The 17,391-nt window shown below is 36.7% G+C and overlaps 2 protein-coding genes across 2 annotated transcripts in view; one reads left to right on the plus strand and one right to left on the minus strand.

Annotated features, from left to right (window-relative positions):
* Window positions 1-17,391, plus strand: part of LOC131437578 (serum response factor homolog) — a 549,631-nt gene that overhangs the window by 272,200 nt on the left and 260,040 nt on the right. The gene's annotated exons all lie outside the window — the stretch shown is intronic.
* Window positions 4,635-6,236, minus strand: LOC131437579 (uncharacterized). The gene is made up of 3 exons (XM_058607034.1): window positions 6,115-6,236; window positions 5,155-6,056; window positions 4,635-5,090 (listed from the first exon to the last, which is right to left on the minus strand). The coding sequence occupies exons 1-3, from the start codon at window positions 6,221-6,223 to the stop codon at window positions 4,851-4,853; spliced, it is 1,251 nt and encodes a 416-aa protein (XP_058463017.1). The 5' UTR covers window positions 6,224-6,236; the 3' UTR covers window positions 4,635-4,850.

Raw genomic sequence — 17,391 nt, forward strand, 5'->3', positions numbered from 1 at the left:
ATAGATTCTCAATAGTGTTGTTAGCTTTAGTAAACGCAAAATGCAACTTCTTGGCAGTGAACGTTGGGGCCAAAGGAAGAGATAGTGATGGCGGGATTTTCGCAAACTCTAATTTAGGACATGCACTAGAAAACAACAATCTGTCAGTGTCATCAGATTCTATCTTACCTGGAACTGATACTGTAGCACCTTATGTGATTGTTGGAGGCGAGGCGTTCCCGTTGAAAACATATCTTATGAGACCATATCCAGGACAAGATCTGAACAATCAAAAACGGATTTTCAACTATCGGTTGATTCGCGCCAGGAGAACATCTGAAAATGCTTTTGGTATCCTAACACAGAAGTTTAGAATTTCCAATCGACGAATCGAGTTGGACCCTGAGTATATACTACTGCACTGTTTTATCCGTAAGTATGATGGCATGCATTATTACAATAAAAAATGTGCACAGTGGAGAAGGGCCATCCCATCAGCATCTTTTAGAGCTCGCACAGTTATCTAAACGAGGTGGAAATTCGTCAAAATCTGCTTTCCAAGTGCGAGAAATCTATAAGAATTACTTCAATTCTGAGGCTGGAGCAGTACCATGGCAAAATGAATAAATTAACAACTTATAGACAAGAAGAAACGTGTACTTATTTATTTGAAGTTGGAAAAAGCTTTCGGGGGGCTTCCATATATTATATGATTATAGTTTAAGTTGGATGTTATGTCGCTGGGATTGATTATTTCCATAAAATTGTTGTTGATGGTATTGAATGCTGTTTTAACGACTTCACTTGTAGGCGTGTTCATATTGGTGATAATGTTGGTATCAATGGTGATATTTTCAGATATTTTCAGATATTTTCTTATCATTGATTGAAGTATTGTAGGAGTTTTTATCGTCGCCGCTGTTTCCGCTTCCATTAATTGAACTATTGTAAGGGTTTCTATCGTCAGCGTCGTCGTAGTAATAAGGAGTGTCAATCGTGTTGTTCATGTCTTGTGATATTTCGCTGTTAAAGTCACTGCAAATCGAAATATTTATATAAAAGGTGATTTTTTTGAGGTTAGGATTTTCATGCATTAGTATTTGCTCAGATTTTTTGAGGTTATGATTTTCATGCATTATTATTTGCTCAGTATGCTCTGACATTTCATCATGAATAGACTTACTAACGAGCAACGCTTGCAAATCATTGAATTTTATTACCAAAATCAGTGTTCGGTTCGAAATGTGTTTCGCGCTTTACGCCCGATTTATGGTCTACATAATTCTGGTTGAATGGCTACGTAAATAAGCAAAATTGCCGCATTTGGAGTGAAGAGCAACCAGAAGCCGTTCAAGAACTGCCCATGCATCCCGAAAAATGCACTGTTTGGTGTGGTTTGTACGCTGGTGGAATCATTGGACCGTATTTTTTCAAAGATGCTGTTGGACGCAACGTTACAGTGAATGGCGATCGCTATCGTTCGATGCTAACAAACTTTTTGTTGCCAAAAATGGAAGAACTGAACTTGGTTGACATGTGGTTTCAACAAGATGGCGCTACATGCCACACAGCTCGCGATTCTATGGCCATTTTGAGGGAAAACTTCGGAGAACAATTCATCTCAAGAAATGGACCGGTAAGTTGGCCACCAAGATCATGCGATTTGACGCCTTTAGACTATTTTTTGTGGGGCTACGTCAAGTCTAAAGTCTACAGAAATAAGCCAGTAACTATTCCAGCTTTGGAAGACAACATTTCCGAAGAAATTCGGGCTAATTCGGCCGAAATGCTCGAAAAAGTTGCCCAAAATTGGACTTTCCGAATGGACCACCTAAGACGCAGCCGCGGTCAACATTTAAATGAAATTATCTTCAAAAAGTAAATGTCATGTACCAATCTAACGTTTAAAATAAAGAACCGATGAGATTTTGCAAATTTTATGCGTTTTATTGTTTAAAAAAGTTCTCAAGCTCTTAAAAAATCACCCTGTATAATCAACAGATGTAACAGAAGCAGATACTAGTATTTTGGTCTGCTTATTACAACTTTCATCAATGTATCAGTTTTAATTCTTATTAGCGGCGATTGGGGAACCACTGTATCCAATTTGATTTGAATAAGTGAAAGAAAATTTAATAATAGTACTAAATGTTGAAAATTGACATAGTCTGGACCTTATCCTTCTTCAAGGTTGGTTAACTCAGAAGCGAACCGTTAAACAATTGTACTCAAACCTGCAAAATCATTGTCATCTGAATACAGAGAAATATTGGGAAAATAAATCGATTTCAAACAGCCGTTTGCACCGCATACTAATCTAGAAATATTTCTGGCTTCCTAGAGTTGCCGGATGTAACAGTTTTTTTAAGGCTACCTGAAATACCAAAACTGCTGCCATAGTACGAGTCAAGACGCTAGTTAGTGGAATGAACTAAATCTACCCGTTGGCTGCCTCCAAATCCTGTCCTTCGCGGGTAAAAATCTTCGTTTGTCACGCACCTCTTTTTACTTAAGTCTAGAGCTTCTATTCATAAATCAAACAATAAACATTTATTAAAATAAAAAATTTAAAATTATAATATATGGTTAAATTAAATCCTCATGTTTAGTAGACGTCTCCATTGTTAAAAATACCCATTGTCTCTATAAGTACATTTATTAAAACATCTCAGATATAACAAGTAACTGTGCTTGTAAAGAAGTTTCGTCACATTATCACTTTATAGCTTTATTAATAATGTATGGCAGTGGATTCGAATTGAAGTAAAACATCGTACTTGTTTCTTGCGTTGTTTCATATTAATTCCAATCTCTAATAATAACAACAATAAGAGAGACAGTGGGGCATATGTCCACGGTCTTAGTAATAAGCACACAAATATATGTTGCTCCCGAGCCCATTATTACGTAAAAGCGGCACTGCTGTAAATCAAAATAAGCCTAGTTCCTTCAGACCAAACCTTTCAATAATAATAAGACTGAACTACCATTTATTTATTCTATTTAAAATAATTTTTCGAATAGATGTACAATGAACCATGAACATTTCTATTTAATTCAATGATAACATAATCAATAGGAGACCATAGACGAGGATCAGTAGTGTAATTCAATATGTAATGAGTAGCAACAATTAAAATGGCTGTAATGTAATGTAATGGCTAATTATAATGACATTACTCGATTGTAAGGACTCTCAATTAAGCTAAGAAATATCAATGAAACGATTTGGATTCATTTCGGTCTTCCTTTCGCTCTTGCTCTCTCAATTCACTCTCTTTCTGTGTGGGCTATCGGCATGGTGCGAAAAACTCGGTGAGGAATATCGGCGGCAAGCAAATGGATTTTATCCCGGGTCCGGGATTCCAATACATGCACACGCCGGCAGCTCAGTCATCGCCGATGAGGAAAAAAAACGTCCCGGATAGTCCCGGACGGTCCCGTCCCGGTCGTCCCGGTGTAGTGCGAACAGGCTATTACGCAACCCTGTACGATGATGTAAATGCATAGTCACAGAGATAGTTATTTTTCTACTTTTCAGTTTGAATTGCTTGCAGAGCAGCTCTGGTAGTGTTACTGTACCAATAATCTCATTAGTCGAGTGCGAAAATTATTTTGTGGATTACACGACTTTTATTCAACGAGTTGTGATACAATCGGAGTCTGATGGATAATGATCATGTGAGAACCTCAGTTTACGAACACTTTTTTTACGTTACCTTTTTTTACGTCATTAATTTTACAAAGCAAATCCCAAATAACGTAATCTTTTTTTACGAACCTGCTTCGATTTTGGTTTGGCATACAATGAAAATAATGATGGCGACTTCTAGTTCATTGATATTACTTGAATTCCCTTACAACATGGGTAATTTCAGTAATCGTTTTCCGACATCTACTCATTAAATCCGTTCCGAAAATATTCGAATTGTAAGGGGTTCCAAAGAAATATCAAAGAACCGGAATTCGCCATCTTGGATTTTGATGTGACCCCAAACATTATTTTCTTGCACCTACTCTGCACATCCGTTCCGGAAATAGCCATATGATTGGGTGTTTCCACATTCAATATACAGAACTTTTTTCACGAACTACCTTAGTTTACGAACCCTCGTTTAGTTCGTGAAAGGAAGTTTCGGTGTACATGACACTGAAAAATCGAGAACAATACTTCCACCTAGCCGTATATTCGTTCAATTGAAAAGGTTTGGTTAGTTGATGACCAAATACATTGATAACTTTGATTCGAATGAAAAGTAAGAGCAGAATTTTGTTCGGATCCGACTTCCGAACAACGGAACAACGGGGTGAAGTGTGTTTAATATTTCTACCGACATGTAATTTTCGCTCTATGCTACAGAAAACGAAGAGTTCGTATAAACTTGGCTTAAAACTTTTCAAAAATTGGAAAGGTTATGCTAGTGTATGCTCAAACACTCTTTTTTGTTCTGATTCCCGATTCAACCTTAAAGTTTGCGGGTCACTCCGTTAGGTATATTCACAATAAAATTTCGGATGATTCACAATAAAATTTGCCTACACCAAAAATGGATCTCAAACCGACTCTGTACGCATTCACCCCATCATACTCAAACTCATTCTAGCTGACATGTTACTACCATACTATAGATTGGATTAAACATAACCCAGCCTTAGTGTATGCATATTAAAAACTAGTCGCGATTTGCTGCTAGAGTCTTTTTTATTAAGTGCAGTGCAGTAATCTACGTGTGTGAAAAGCGTGAAGTTCAGAACAATATGAGCTTACACTAAATTTTAGAATTTTACAATTAACTCAGCATATTCTCCTAATCCATCGTCCACCCGAAAACAATCGTTTCTGATATATTATAAGAATTAATGCTGGATTTTCACTTCCTAAAACTCAACAAGAACGTTAGCAAATTGTAAGTCATGTTCACTAGATAGCCAAAATTTTCCATTGACATGATAAAGAATCCACCACAGCTGAAGCTAAGTCCTCGTTGACAACGGGTTATAATCAGTAGGTATAGCTGAACAGTTCCTCGATATTCACTGCTCCGCTTTGGTGAGAGCTGAAGTTTGGTTGGCCACGGTAATCCATAGACGATGTCTCCGATTTCGTTGGTCTGGTAAACAAAAAATAAACTAAATTGTGAAAGTATTACAAAACGGTTGATTTTATACACTCACCATGCTCTCGAGATTTTCAATACATCGGCTAATAATCCACCACTGAGCTAGAATTAGTATTGCCACACCTACTAAAATAAGATAAAACCCGGAATGCGTTTCGTATAAGATAAGCATAACACTCAAGGCCATCATGCCATACGCATAGTAGTAATACAGCAATAGAGTCGGCTTCGTAAATTTTTGCAGCTGCTCAATAAAATCGAAAAACGTTTGCTGTTTCTGCACAGCTAAGGTCAGCTGAGTTGTTAAAATTTTCGCGAAAAGATGATCGTTAACGGAACCGGAGGGCTGTTCGCTGAGCAAGTGATGGACGTTTTTCTCCAGAGTTTCAAATATGTCAACCAAAATTTCTAACTCGGTCTCCATGGCCTTGAATTGCGAGATAAGGGTGACTGTAAATACCGACGATAGGCCTCCGTTTACCAAGATGCACACCAAAGTGTTCACTTCGGTAAGAACTGATGCCAACCAGTGGCGTTCGCCTAGATGCAGATACATTCTATATTCCGGCTTTCGCCAGACTACGCTGACAAACAAAACAACCTCGTTGAACACATATACGAAAAGGTGACACAATGCAAAGATCACGTTAAAACGAAATGAACGAAAACGTTTTTGAAACGCCTTCGGATCTTTTGGTCTATTCTGTCTGGCGTTGATGTAAGCACGGATTCGATCCTGTTCCGGTTGAGTCCATCGGATTAGCTGGATTTGCACAAGATTCATTCCACGGAACCACCATAGCCCAGCCGTTCCACCGAAATAGCCCAAATCTCGCCATTCGATGAATGCGGCAGCGTAAAGTTTAACGCTCTGATCTAGAAACATCACAACCAGATGGGTGACGTAAATAAACCAAATCAAGCGTTGTCTACGGGTCCAGGATTTCATGTTGTAACCTGTTTTCAATGGTAATATCACCAAATGTTTCTAAGCCCAAGCTTTTGCAATGTATACCGATAAACTTTTCCAGCGGTTTGAGGTAATAGAAATAATCCACATCCTTCTCGAACCTGAATAACTTGTAACGTACGAACTGCGATACAATTTTCCAATAGGTCGCCATTCTGCTAGGTTTCAGTGCGGGCGAACAACTAAAACAAAATCCATACCACATTGAGGACGTGTACGATTTTAATTGTGCGGGAAAACTGATTAGAAATTTCCTTTGTACGCTTGCTGCTACCCAAGAAAAATGAACTCTTTGTTCGTGATGGATGTGTCTTTGAAGTGAGTGACATTTTCCAAAGGGACAGTCACTTAACACAAACTACGTTGTGCCTGTTAAAAACCACGTGATATACTATGAGCCTAAGTGTGCCCCAGCTACTTGTAAAAAGTGAGCCTGTGTGTGCCGCAACCTCTGGAACTGAATTAAAACGAAAGTGCCAATATTGAAAAATGAACCAATGCATTATGTAAATGTGTGCTCTAAGCAGTGCATTTTTCGTGATGAATTATTCATAATAGTGAGGAAAGCTTTACTGCAGCACTTCTTCTCCGATTTCGCTAGTAGTCATGCCGGTGTTTAGTTAAATTCGACAGAAATTAATTAAAATTTCCTAACAAAATATATAAATTCGGATCTTTTAATTCTTTTTTCGGATACACTGGAACCTCAATTTCCGCGCAAAGTCGGCAGTGCCTAAAAGTAAATAAATTATTGTCCTTAAGGACTAGACTGTGCTACAGCCAGAACCACAATTGGTAATGTATTTGCTTTTCATATTTTTTGGGATTCGAATTGCTTACTTGACTATTTATAGATGTTCCTAGTATGTTCTCAGTATTCCAACAACTTCAGTGAAAACTGGTCCTAAGATTTACACAAGCAATCGGTAGGTCAATGCTCGAAAGTTTACTTCCTCGTTAAATTTCCTACGAAAATAAGACATGTACTAATTTTTAGATTTTATAGGGTGATCTCCAGCCGTTTTACCTTTTTTATATATGGGGCATTCCAAACAAAATCAGCCACCCAATTTTTTTTTTCATCTAACTATTTTTTTCGGTAAAGAACTCGAAAATATTCGACACGTATTTTTTTATTTCAATATGGTACGTGAAATTTTCGAGATATGATTTTTTGAAATTTCGCGTTTTCAAAAAAGAGCCTTTTTTCAACAGCCTATACTGTAAAATCTAATAAAGATACAAAAATTCGTCCAAGACATGAAATGTGCGTCTTTCCCTTAGCTTTCAAATAAGCGATTCCATAAAACAACCTTTAAAGTTAGTATAATGGAAAAAGTTAATAATTAATAAACAAATAACAAAATTTCAAACTTGGGCCTAATTTTTTGTTGTTTGGTTTAACTGAATCTTGGCAAAGTTTCAGAGTGAAAAGATCAATACTTTCGGATCAGTGAATTTTTCAATAACGACCCGCACGCGCGGAGCGTACCGCAGCGCAATTCGCTCGGGTACGGGCTTAACTGGTCGACACATGTTGAGCCACAGATCGAATCCTAAATTGGTCAGTTTATTGTTAGCAACGTTTCAGGCAGAAAGCGAGTAAAATTGGGACAAAGGATTTACGTGAGTAATAGAATAACGGTGACAAAAAGCTTTGGCACAGTTGCAAGTTGCACAGTTTTTCTATGATTTGGTTTTTCTGGTCTACAAAAACTCAATGCTTCATTTTGAATTCCTTGTCTCCGTGCGGCTCAACATAGTGAAACGATTGTGTTCCAGAAAAAGTTTTAGATTTTTCGAAACGATTTTCAAGAAATTTCTCTGCTTTTGAATAATCTTCCGAACATTTGTATATGACTGAAATATTGGGTAGAGAAGATGCTTTCCTAGCCCACTCGTACAATTCATTCGCGGTCGAAATTTGACAGTCATTGATCATTTGTAAATCTGCGCGACGTGCCATTCTTTTGATAGTTCCTCCAGCACCGTCGCATGGCCCTTGTCCATGAGCTGTCGCTTGAAAATTCCACTGCACAAAACGTTGAAAATCATTCTCGTGATGACAAATTTTTTCGCAAAGTTTTTTACATTTTTGTTTTTGCTGAGGAGCGCCGTCAGAATAGATGCACTTGCGTATATGCACGGAAAGACCGAAATCAGCTCTGCGCCTAATTCGTATTACTGTTTTTAAATTAGTTGATTTTAACAACAAAATTTCCAAAATAACTATGAAATTAGTTAAAATTGAGAATTTACTTTGCTGAAAAAACTTTTATTTTTAGAGAAGAAGTTTAGTTGGCGAATATCCTGAACACAAACCAGCAATATTTCAATCCAACACGAAATTCTCATTGACAACTAATTTTTGTTATTCAAATCAGAAAATTTGTTTCTATTTATCTATCACCATCATTGCTGAAAGGCAGTACAAAGAAAACAAAAATGAAATTGGTTTTATTAACAAGTTTATAAGCCAAAAACTCATGAGAAGTATCAAAGCAAAACAATCCATTAAACCTGTTTTAATCCACCTAGTGGTATGATAATGCCTTTCTCTTCTTTCATAACAGTCTCATGAAAATATGTTTCATACTTTTATTAAATATTTTAGATGCTAATTTTGTCACCAATTGATTCAGCCTGATTCGAGTAGTTCACAAAAGCATGCTTCAGTGTTTATGTCACACAGTCAGCATCATTTTTCCAAACTAGTGCTTGACATTTGCGTTGCCTATTTGTATAAGAACAGTGATGCTAATCTAAAAAAAGCCTTCTTAGTCCACTTAGTGGGATTTTCATATATCTTGAAAAATCACCATAGGGGGGAGTACATGAAATTTTCGAAATCGAAAAAAAATTTTTGATGCCAAACGGCTTAGAATTGCATGAAACGTCAAAATATAGTGTCATCTCGAAAAAAAAATTTTTTGAAAATATCGACTTTTTGGGACTTAGAAAAAATATGAAAATTTTTCTAAGTCCCAGAAAGTTGATTTTTTCAAAAAAATTTTTTTTTGAGATGACACTAAATTTCGATGTTTTATGCAGTTTTAAGAGTTTTGGCATCAAAAAAAATTTTCGATTTTGGAAATTTCATGTACTCCCCCCTATGGTGCTTTTTCAAGATCGATAATTGTCAAACCTTTACCACCGGGCAGCACCCCTTAAGCATGTCCGATTTAGGTCAAATTTTGCATGAAGGCTTTTTTCGAGGTGCTTAAACTTTTGAGCACTAGAACTTTACGAAAATAGAGTTGATCCCAAAATTTTGGCACCCTTATATATACAAGAGCGGTAAAAATCAACGTGTTTTGTCGGTTACGTCACTTATACCATCATATATCTGGAACCAAAAGTCACAACCATTTGATCTTCGAACTTGATCAACGGCCCGACAGTAGCTTTCAAACGAGCCCAAGTTTGTTAAAATCGGATCAGCCATCTCTGAGAAAATTGAGCGCGTTCAAATACAACGCTTTTTGTCGGTTACGTCACTTATACAATCATATCTCCGGAACCAAAAGTCACAACCATTTGATCTTCGAACTTGATCAATGGCCCGCCAGTAGCTTTCAAACGAGTCCAAGTTTGTTCAAATCGGTTCAGCCATCTCTGAGAAAATTGAGCGCGTTCAAATACAACGCTTTTTGTCGGTTACGTCACTTATACAATCATATCTCCGGAACCAAAAGTCACAGCCATTTTATCTTCGAACTTGATCAATGCCCCGATAGTAGCTTTCAAACGAGCCCAAGTTTGTTAAAATCGGTTGAGCCATCTCTGAGAAAATTGAGCGCGTTCAAATATCTTCGAAAAGTGCACACACATACACACATACACACATACACACACACACACACACACACACAGACATTTTCCGATCTCGTCGAGCTGAGTCGAATGGTATATAACACTATGGGTCTCCGAGGCTCCGTTCGAAAGTCGGTTTTTCCAGCAATTCTAATACCTTTCTATAGAGAAAGGCAAAAAGCCTTCTTAGTCCACTTAGTGGGATTTTCATATATCTTGAAAAATCACCATAGGGGGGAGTACATGAAATTTTCGAAATCGAAAAAAAATTTTTGATGCCAAACGGCTTAGAATTGCATGAAACGTCAAAATATAGTGTCATCTCGAAAAAAAAATTTTTTGAAAATATCGACTTTTTGGGACTTAGAAAAAATATGAAAATTTTTCTAAGTCCCAGAAAGTTGATTTTTTCAAAAAAATTTTTTTTTGAGATGACACTAAATTTCGATGTTTTATGCAGTTTTAAGAGTTTTGGCATCAAAAAAAATTTTCGATTTTGGAAATTTCATGTACTCCCCCCTATGGTGCTTTTTCAAGATCGATAATTGTCAAACCTTTACCACCGGGCAGCACCCCTTAAGCATGTCCGATTTAGGTCAAATTTTGCATGAAGGCTTTTTTCGAGGTGCTTAAACTTTTGAGCACTAGAACTTTACGAAAATAGAGTTGATCCCAAAATTTTGGCACCCTTATATATACAAGAGCGGTAAAAATCAACGTGTTTTGTCGGTTACGTCACTTATACCATCATATATCTGGAACCAAAAGTCACAACCATTTGATCTTCGAACTTGATCAACGGCCCGACAGTAGCTTTCAAACGAGCCCAAGTTTGTTAAAATCGGATCAGCCATCTCTGAGAAAATTGAGCGCGTTCAAATACAACGCTTTTTGTCGGTTACGTCACTTATACAATCATATCTCCGGAACCAAAAGTCACAACCATTTGATCTTCGAACTTGATCAATGGCCCGCCAGTAGCTTTCAAACGAGTCCAAGTTTGTTCAAATCGGTTCAGCCATCTCTGAGAAAATTGAGCGCGTTCAAATACAACGCTTTTTGTCGGTTACGTCACTTATACAATCATATCTCCGGAACCAAAAGTCACAGCCATTTTATCTTCGAACTTGATCAATGCCCCGATAGTAGCTTTCAAACGAGCCCAAGTTTGTTAAAATCGGTTGAGCCATCTCTGAGAAAATTGAGCGCGTTCAAATATCTTCGAAAAGTGCACACACATACACACATACACACATACACACACACACACACACACACACACAGACATTTTCCGATCTCGTCGAGCTGAGTCGAATGGTATATAACACTATGGGTCTCCGAGGCTCCGTTCGAAAGTCGGTTTTTCCAGCAATTCTAATACCTTTCTATAGAGAAAGGCAAAAAGCCTTCTTAGTCCACTTAGTGGGATTTTCATATATCTTGAAAAATCACCATAGGGGGGAGTACATGAAATTTTCGAAATCGAAAAAAAATTTTTGATGCCAAACGGCTTAGAATTGCATGAAACGTCAAAATATAGTGTCATCTCGAAAAAAAAATTTTTTGAAAATATCGACTTTTTGGGACTTAGAAAAAATATGAAAATTTTTCTAAGTCCCAGAAAGTTGATATTTTCAAAAAAATTTTTTTTTGAGATGACACTAAATTTCGATGTTTTATGCAGTTTTAAGAGTTTTGGCATCAAAAAAAATTTTCGATTTTGGAAATTTCATGTACTCCCCCCTATGGTGCTTTTTCAAGATCGATAATTGTCAAACCTTTACCACCGGGCAGCACCCCTTAAGCATGTCCGATTTAGGTCAAATTTTGCATGAAGGCTTTTTTCGAGGTGCTTAAACTTTTGAGCACTAGAACTTTACGAAAATAGAGTTGATCCCAAAATTTTGGCACCCTTATATATACAAGAGCGGTAAAAATCAACGTGTTTTGTCGGTTACGTCACTTATACCATCATATATCTGGAACCAAAAGTCACAACCATTTGATCTTCGAACTTGATCAACGGCCCGACAGTAGCTTTCAAACGAGCCCAAGTTTGTTAAAATCGGATCAGCCATCTCTGAGAAAATTGAGCGCGTTCAAATACAACGCTTTTTGTCGGTTACGTCACTTATACAATCATATCTCCGGAACCAAAAGTCACAACCATTTGATCTTCGAACTTGATCAATGGCCCGCCAGTAGCTTTCAAACGAGTCCAAGTTTGTTCAAATCGGTTCAGCCATCTCTGAGAAAATTGAGCGCGTTCAAATACAACGCTTTTTGTCGGTTACGTCACTTATACAATCATATCTCCGGAACCAAAAGTCACAGCCATTTTATCTTCGAACTTGATCAATGCCCCGATAGTAGCTTTCAAACGAGCCCAAGTTTGTTAAAATCGGTTGAGCCATCTTTGAGAAAATTGAGCGCGTTCAAATATCTTCGAAAAGTGCACACACATACACACATACACACATACACACACACACACACACACACACAGACATTTTCCGATCTCGTCGAGCTGAGTCGAATGGTATATAACACTATGGGTCTCCGAGGCTCCGTTCGAAAGTCGGTTTTTCCAGCAATTCTAATACCTTTCTATAGAGAAAGGCAAAAAGCCTTCTTAGTCCACTTAGTGGGATTTTCATATATCTTGAAAAATCACCATAGGGGGGAGTACATGAAATTTTCGAAATCGAAAAAAAATTTTTGATGCCAAACGGCTTAGAATTGCATGAAACGTCAAAATATAGTGTCATCTCGAAAAAAAAATTTTTTGAAAATATCGACTTTTTGGGACTTAGAAAAAATATGAAAATTTTTCTAAGTCCCAGAAAGTTGATTTTTTCAAAAAAATTTTTTTTTGAGATGACACTAAATTTCGATGTTTTATGCAGTTTTAAGAGTTTTGGCATCAAAAAAAATTTTCGATTTTGGAAATTTCATGTACTCCCCCCTATGGTGCTTTTTCAAGATCGATAATTGTCAAACCTTTACCACCGGGCAGCACCCCTTAAGCATGTCCGATTTAGGTCAAATTTTGCATGAAGGCTTTTTTCGAGGTGCTTAAACTTTTGAGCACTAGAACTTTACGAAAATAGAGTTGATCCCAAAATTTTGGCACCCTTATATATACAAGAGCGGTAAAAATCAACGTGTTTTGTCGGTTACGTCACTTATACCATCATATATCTGGAACCAAAAGTCACAACCATTTGATCTTCGAACTTGATCAACGGCCCGACAGTAGCTTTCAAACGAGCCCAAGTTTGTTAAAATCGGATCAGCCATCTCTGAGAAAATTGAGCGCGTTCAAATACAACGCTTTTTGTCGGTTACGTCACTTATACAATCATATCTCCGGAACCAAAAGTCACAACCATTTGATCTTCGAACTTGATCAATGGCCCGCCAGTAGCTTTCAAACGAGTCCAAGTTTGTTCAAATCGGTTCAGCCATCTCTGAGAAAATTGAGCGCGTTCAAATACAACGCTTTTTGTCGGTTACGTCACTTATACAATCATATCTCCGGAACCAAAAGTCACAGCCATTTTATCTTCGAACTTGATCAATGCCCCGATAGTAGCTTTCAAACGAGCCCAAGTTTGTTAAAATCGGTTGAGCCATCTCTGAGAAAATTGAGCGCGTTCAAATATCTTCGAAAAGTGCACACACATACACACATACACACATACACACACACACACACACACACACACACACACAGACATTTTCCGATCTCGTCGAGCTGAGTCGAATGGTATATAACACTATGGGTCTCCGAGGCTCCGTTCGAAAGTCGGTTTTTCCAGCAATTCTAATACCTTTCTATAGAGAAAGGCAAAAAGCTAAAAAGGACAGCCTTGTTGAAACTGCTTGCAAATTGTTTTGATGTTTTTCGCATGTGTTACGATATATCCATATATAAATTTCTAAACCGATATGTAAAACTGACGTAAACTTTGGTAGAAAGTGTATTTATTCAGAATTTGTGCGCATTTGAAGTGATTGTGGGCGGAACAGTGAAGTGAATTTCAAATGTTGCACTCTAATTGTATATGTCAAATCATGTTTTTTGTTTCTTCCAACCTTCCGGGCTACGCCGTCCGGTGTACTACTTGTATTCGGTTCTTAGTTTTCCGAGTGCTCAAAGTTTTCAGTGAGAGAGTCGATTTCGTGAAGTCGAATGAAGAAAACAGCGATTTAGAAAAAAAATTTTCAAAAAGAAGTTTATGTTTCGCTTATGTCTTTTTCTCCAATACAACATCGTATTTATACCTACCAATATAGAAAAGACTACAGCGACTGAAATTTTTTTCGGTAGTAGTGTGCCATCTAGTGGCTAGTGGCTAGTAATGCCTTAGCTAAGAAATGACAGCACGTTTAATTGGTGCAATCAACTAAAAAAATAGCCATTTCAACAAATATTTTATTATTATTAATGGAATGAGAATTAAAAAATCTAAATCAGCAAAGGTAAGATTTTTTTAGTTGTCTCAAAAAAAAAACTAACTAAAATCAGAAAATTAACTAATTTTTTCGCCAAAATGCTGATTTCGGTCTTTCCGTGTGTGGATAGTATTGTGAAAAATATTGATTAAGAGCTTCGAGAAAAACATACACAGCTATTGCGTCATGTTTCTTGCAATCAGAAATAATTACTAATATTTTATGACCGATTTTGCTGTTCATTTTATAATACAAAACAATGGGGAACATAGTCGCTTGGTCGTTGTTCCAATGAAAGTCAGTTATGGCGTTTTGAATAACGAAGGCGTAATTTTCTGCAAAATCGCAAATTATCAATTTTTTTTTCACAATTTAAAAATAAGAAGTTTGTTTTCGAGCAATGCCACAGCCGAAGCAGAAAAAAAGTCAATGCCGGAGAGCTCAGATCGGTCCGACCGACATAATGCGGATAAACTTTTAAGCCCGTATCCGAGCGAATTGCGCGTGCGAGTCGTGATTGAAAAATTCACTGCTCCGAAAGTATTGATCTTTCCACTCTGGAACTTTGCCAAGATTGAGTTAAACCCCTAAGGTTAAAAAAGAAAAAAAAAATAAGCCCAAGTTTGAAATTTTTATTATTTGTTTATTAATTATAAACTTTTCTCATTATATTAACTTTGAAGGTTGTTTTATGGAATCACAAATTTCATGTCTTGGACGAATTTTTGTACCTTTATTAGATTTTACAGTATAGGCTGTTGAAAAAAGGATCTTTTTTGAAAATACGTGTCGAATATTTTCGAGTTCTTTACCGAAAAAAAATAGATGAAAAAAAATTTTGGGTGGCTGATTTTGCGTGGAATGCTCCATATATATAAAAAACAGTAATAGAATTCGCTCAAACTTTAGAAAATTTTTCCGAGGCCGCATGTCATATATCAACCGATTCAGCTCGACGAACTGAGCAAATGTCCGTGAGTGTGTGTGTGTGTGTGTGTGTGTGTGTGTGTGTCTGTATATGTATTGTCAACAAAAAGGTTTTTGGCAACATAATCGTTCCAATATGACATATGTAAACCAGATGAATTTTCGAGTTGAAAGTAATTCCATAATTATATTGCTTTAAACTACTTACAGCAATAAATGCTGGAAGAACATAACAACCATATACCATTTGAATCAGTTCGTCGAGATCAGTAAATGCGTATGAGACAAATAATTTCACTTAATTTTTTTCGGAGATCACTCAACCGTTTTCTACAAACTCAGATTCATATGAAAAGTCGTATGCTCCCAAACAATGTTCCTGAATTATGTTTGGTTCCGACCTCTGGTTCCGGAACTACAGAATGATATGTGAGACAAAATTAAAATTCATTTTTCTCGTGGATGGCTGAACCGATCTAAGATTCAAATTTAAAGATTCTATAAAACATCTTGCTTTTCAGTCAGATCCAACTACCAGTTTCGGGGATTCGGGTGATTAGTATAAAAATGTCTATTTTACATAAATTAATCAAGTTTATCGGGTTAGCAGATTTTTATAGATGATAACCAAATAAACTTATTTCAGTTTTAGTGGTATTCAGTTTTCGATTCGGAAGGTACCCAGAAATTCATCTGACTTCGGCTACACCGATTTCCGGATTCCGGTTCCAGTATCGAATCGTTTCTAAAAAAAACCAAATCGAATTTCAGAAACAAAAATTCAAATTAAAATAAACCTATAGTTCCATGCAAAATTAACTGATTTTATCCAATTCTGACTTCCGATTTTGGAATTACAGGAAGATGAATTTTTCAAGTTCAAACCGATATAGAAGATGACAATCCCGAAAAGCTTTAAAGTTGAACTCAAAACTATTGCAATTTATTCGTCATATGACCATACGAATCGGTTTGGGTTATGCTGGCTCCTGAATACCTACTCTGGAAGTACCTTAAATTACCGTAAACTCTAAAGTGGAACTTACTTCGACATATCATGGAATGTTTAATAGATTGTCACACTTTAAGATTCAATTCGATCCGATTTGCAGTTTCGACATTACAGAGTATTGAGTAATTAAAATCTCAAATTGCCGCTTAAAACGACGGTCATTAAGATAAAGTCATGATAACTGAAACACCGAAGAATATTCATGCAAAAAACACATGCGAATTTCTACAACAAGAGAGATGATACCTCTTTTTATCAATCCATGACCGTTGTTTTTAGCGGCAATTTGAGATTTTAATTACTCATTACTCTGTAATGTCGAAGCTGCAAACCGGATCGAATTTGAATCTAAACGTGTGACAATCGATTGAGCATTCCATGAGATGTCGAAGAAAGTTTCAGTTAAGAGTTTACGGTTATCTACGGTACTTCCAGAGCCGGTATTCAGAAACCAGCATAACCCAAAACGATTCGTATGGCCAAAAAATAAATATGACGAAATTGCAATAGTTTTCAGTCCAACTTTGAAGCTTTTTAGAATTGTCATCTTCTATATCGACTTGAATTTTAAAAACTAATCACCCTGTAATTCCAGAATCGGAAATCAGAATCAGACAAAATTCATTATTTTTGTATGGGACCATAAATCCTTCAATTTGAATTTTTGTTTTTGAAATTCAATTTTTAGAGAAAACGATTGGATACTGCAATCAATGTAGCCGAAGTCCGTCAAATTCACCTGAGGAGTTGTATAGTTTACATTTGATTCAAAATGTTCGAAAATCAGTGCAGACTGACTAAAAAGCAAGATGTTTTATAGAATCTTAAGACCCTTCATTTGAATCTTAGATGGTTCTTAGATTTCATTTGAATCTTAGTTCGGTTCAGCCATCTATGAGAAAAACGAGTTACACTATTTTAATTTCGTTTGACATATCATCCTGTAGCTCAGGAACCAGAAGTCGGATCCAGACGTAATTCAGGAACTTTGTTTGGAAGCACTTCTCGTATGAATCTGAGTTTTGCGCACAAGCATTTGCTGATCTCGACGAACTGATTCGTATGGTATATTGGTGTCATGTTCGTTCAGCATTCATTACTGTCAGTAGTTT

Source organism: Malaya genurostris, chromosome 3, assembly GCF_030247185.1.
Source record: "Malaya genurostris strain Urasoe2022 chromosome 3, Malgen_1.1, whole genome shotgun sequence".
NCBI lineage: Eukaryota > Metazoa > Arthropoda > Insecta > Diptera > Culicidae > Malaya > Malaya genurostris.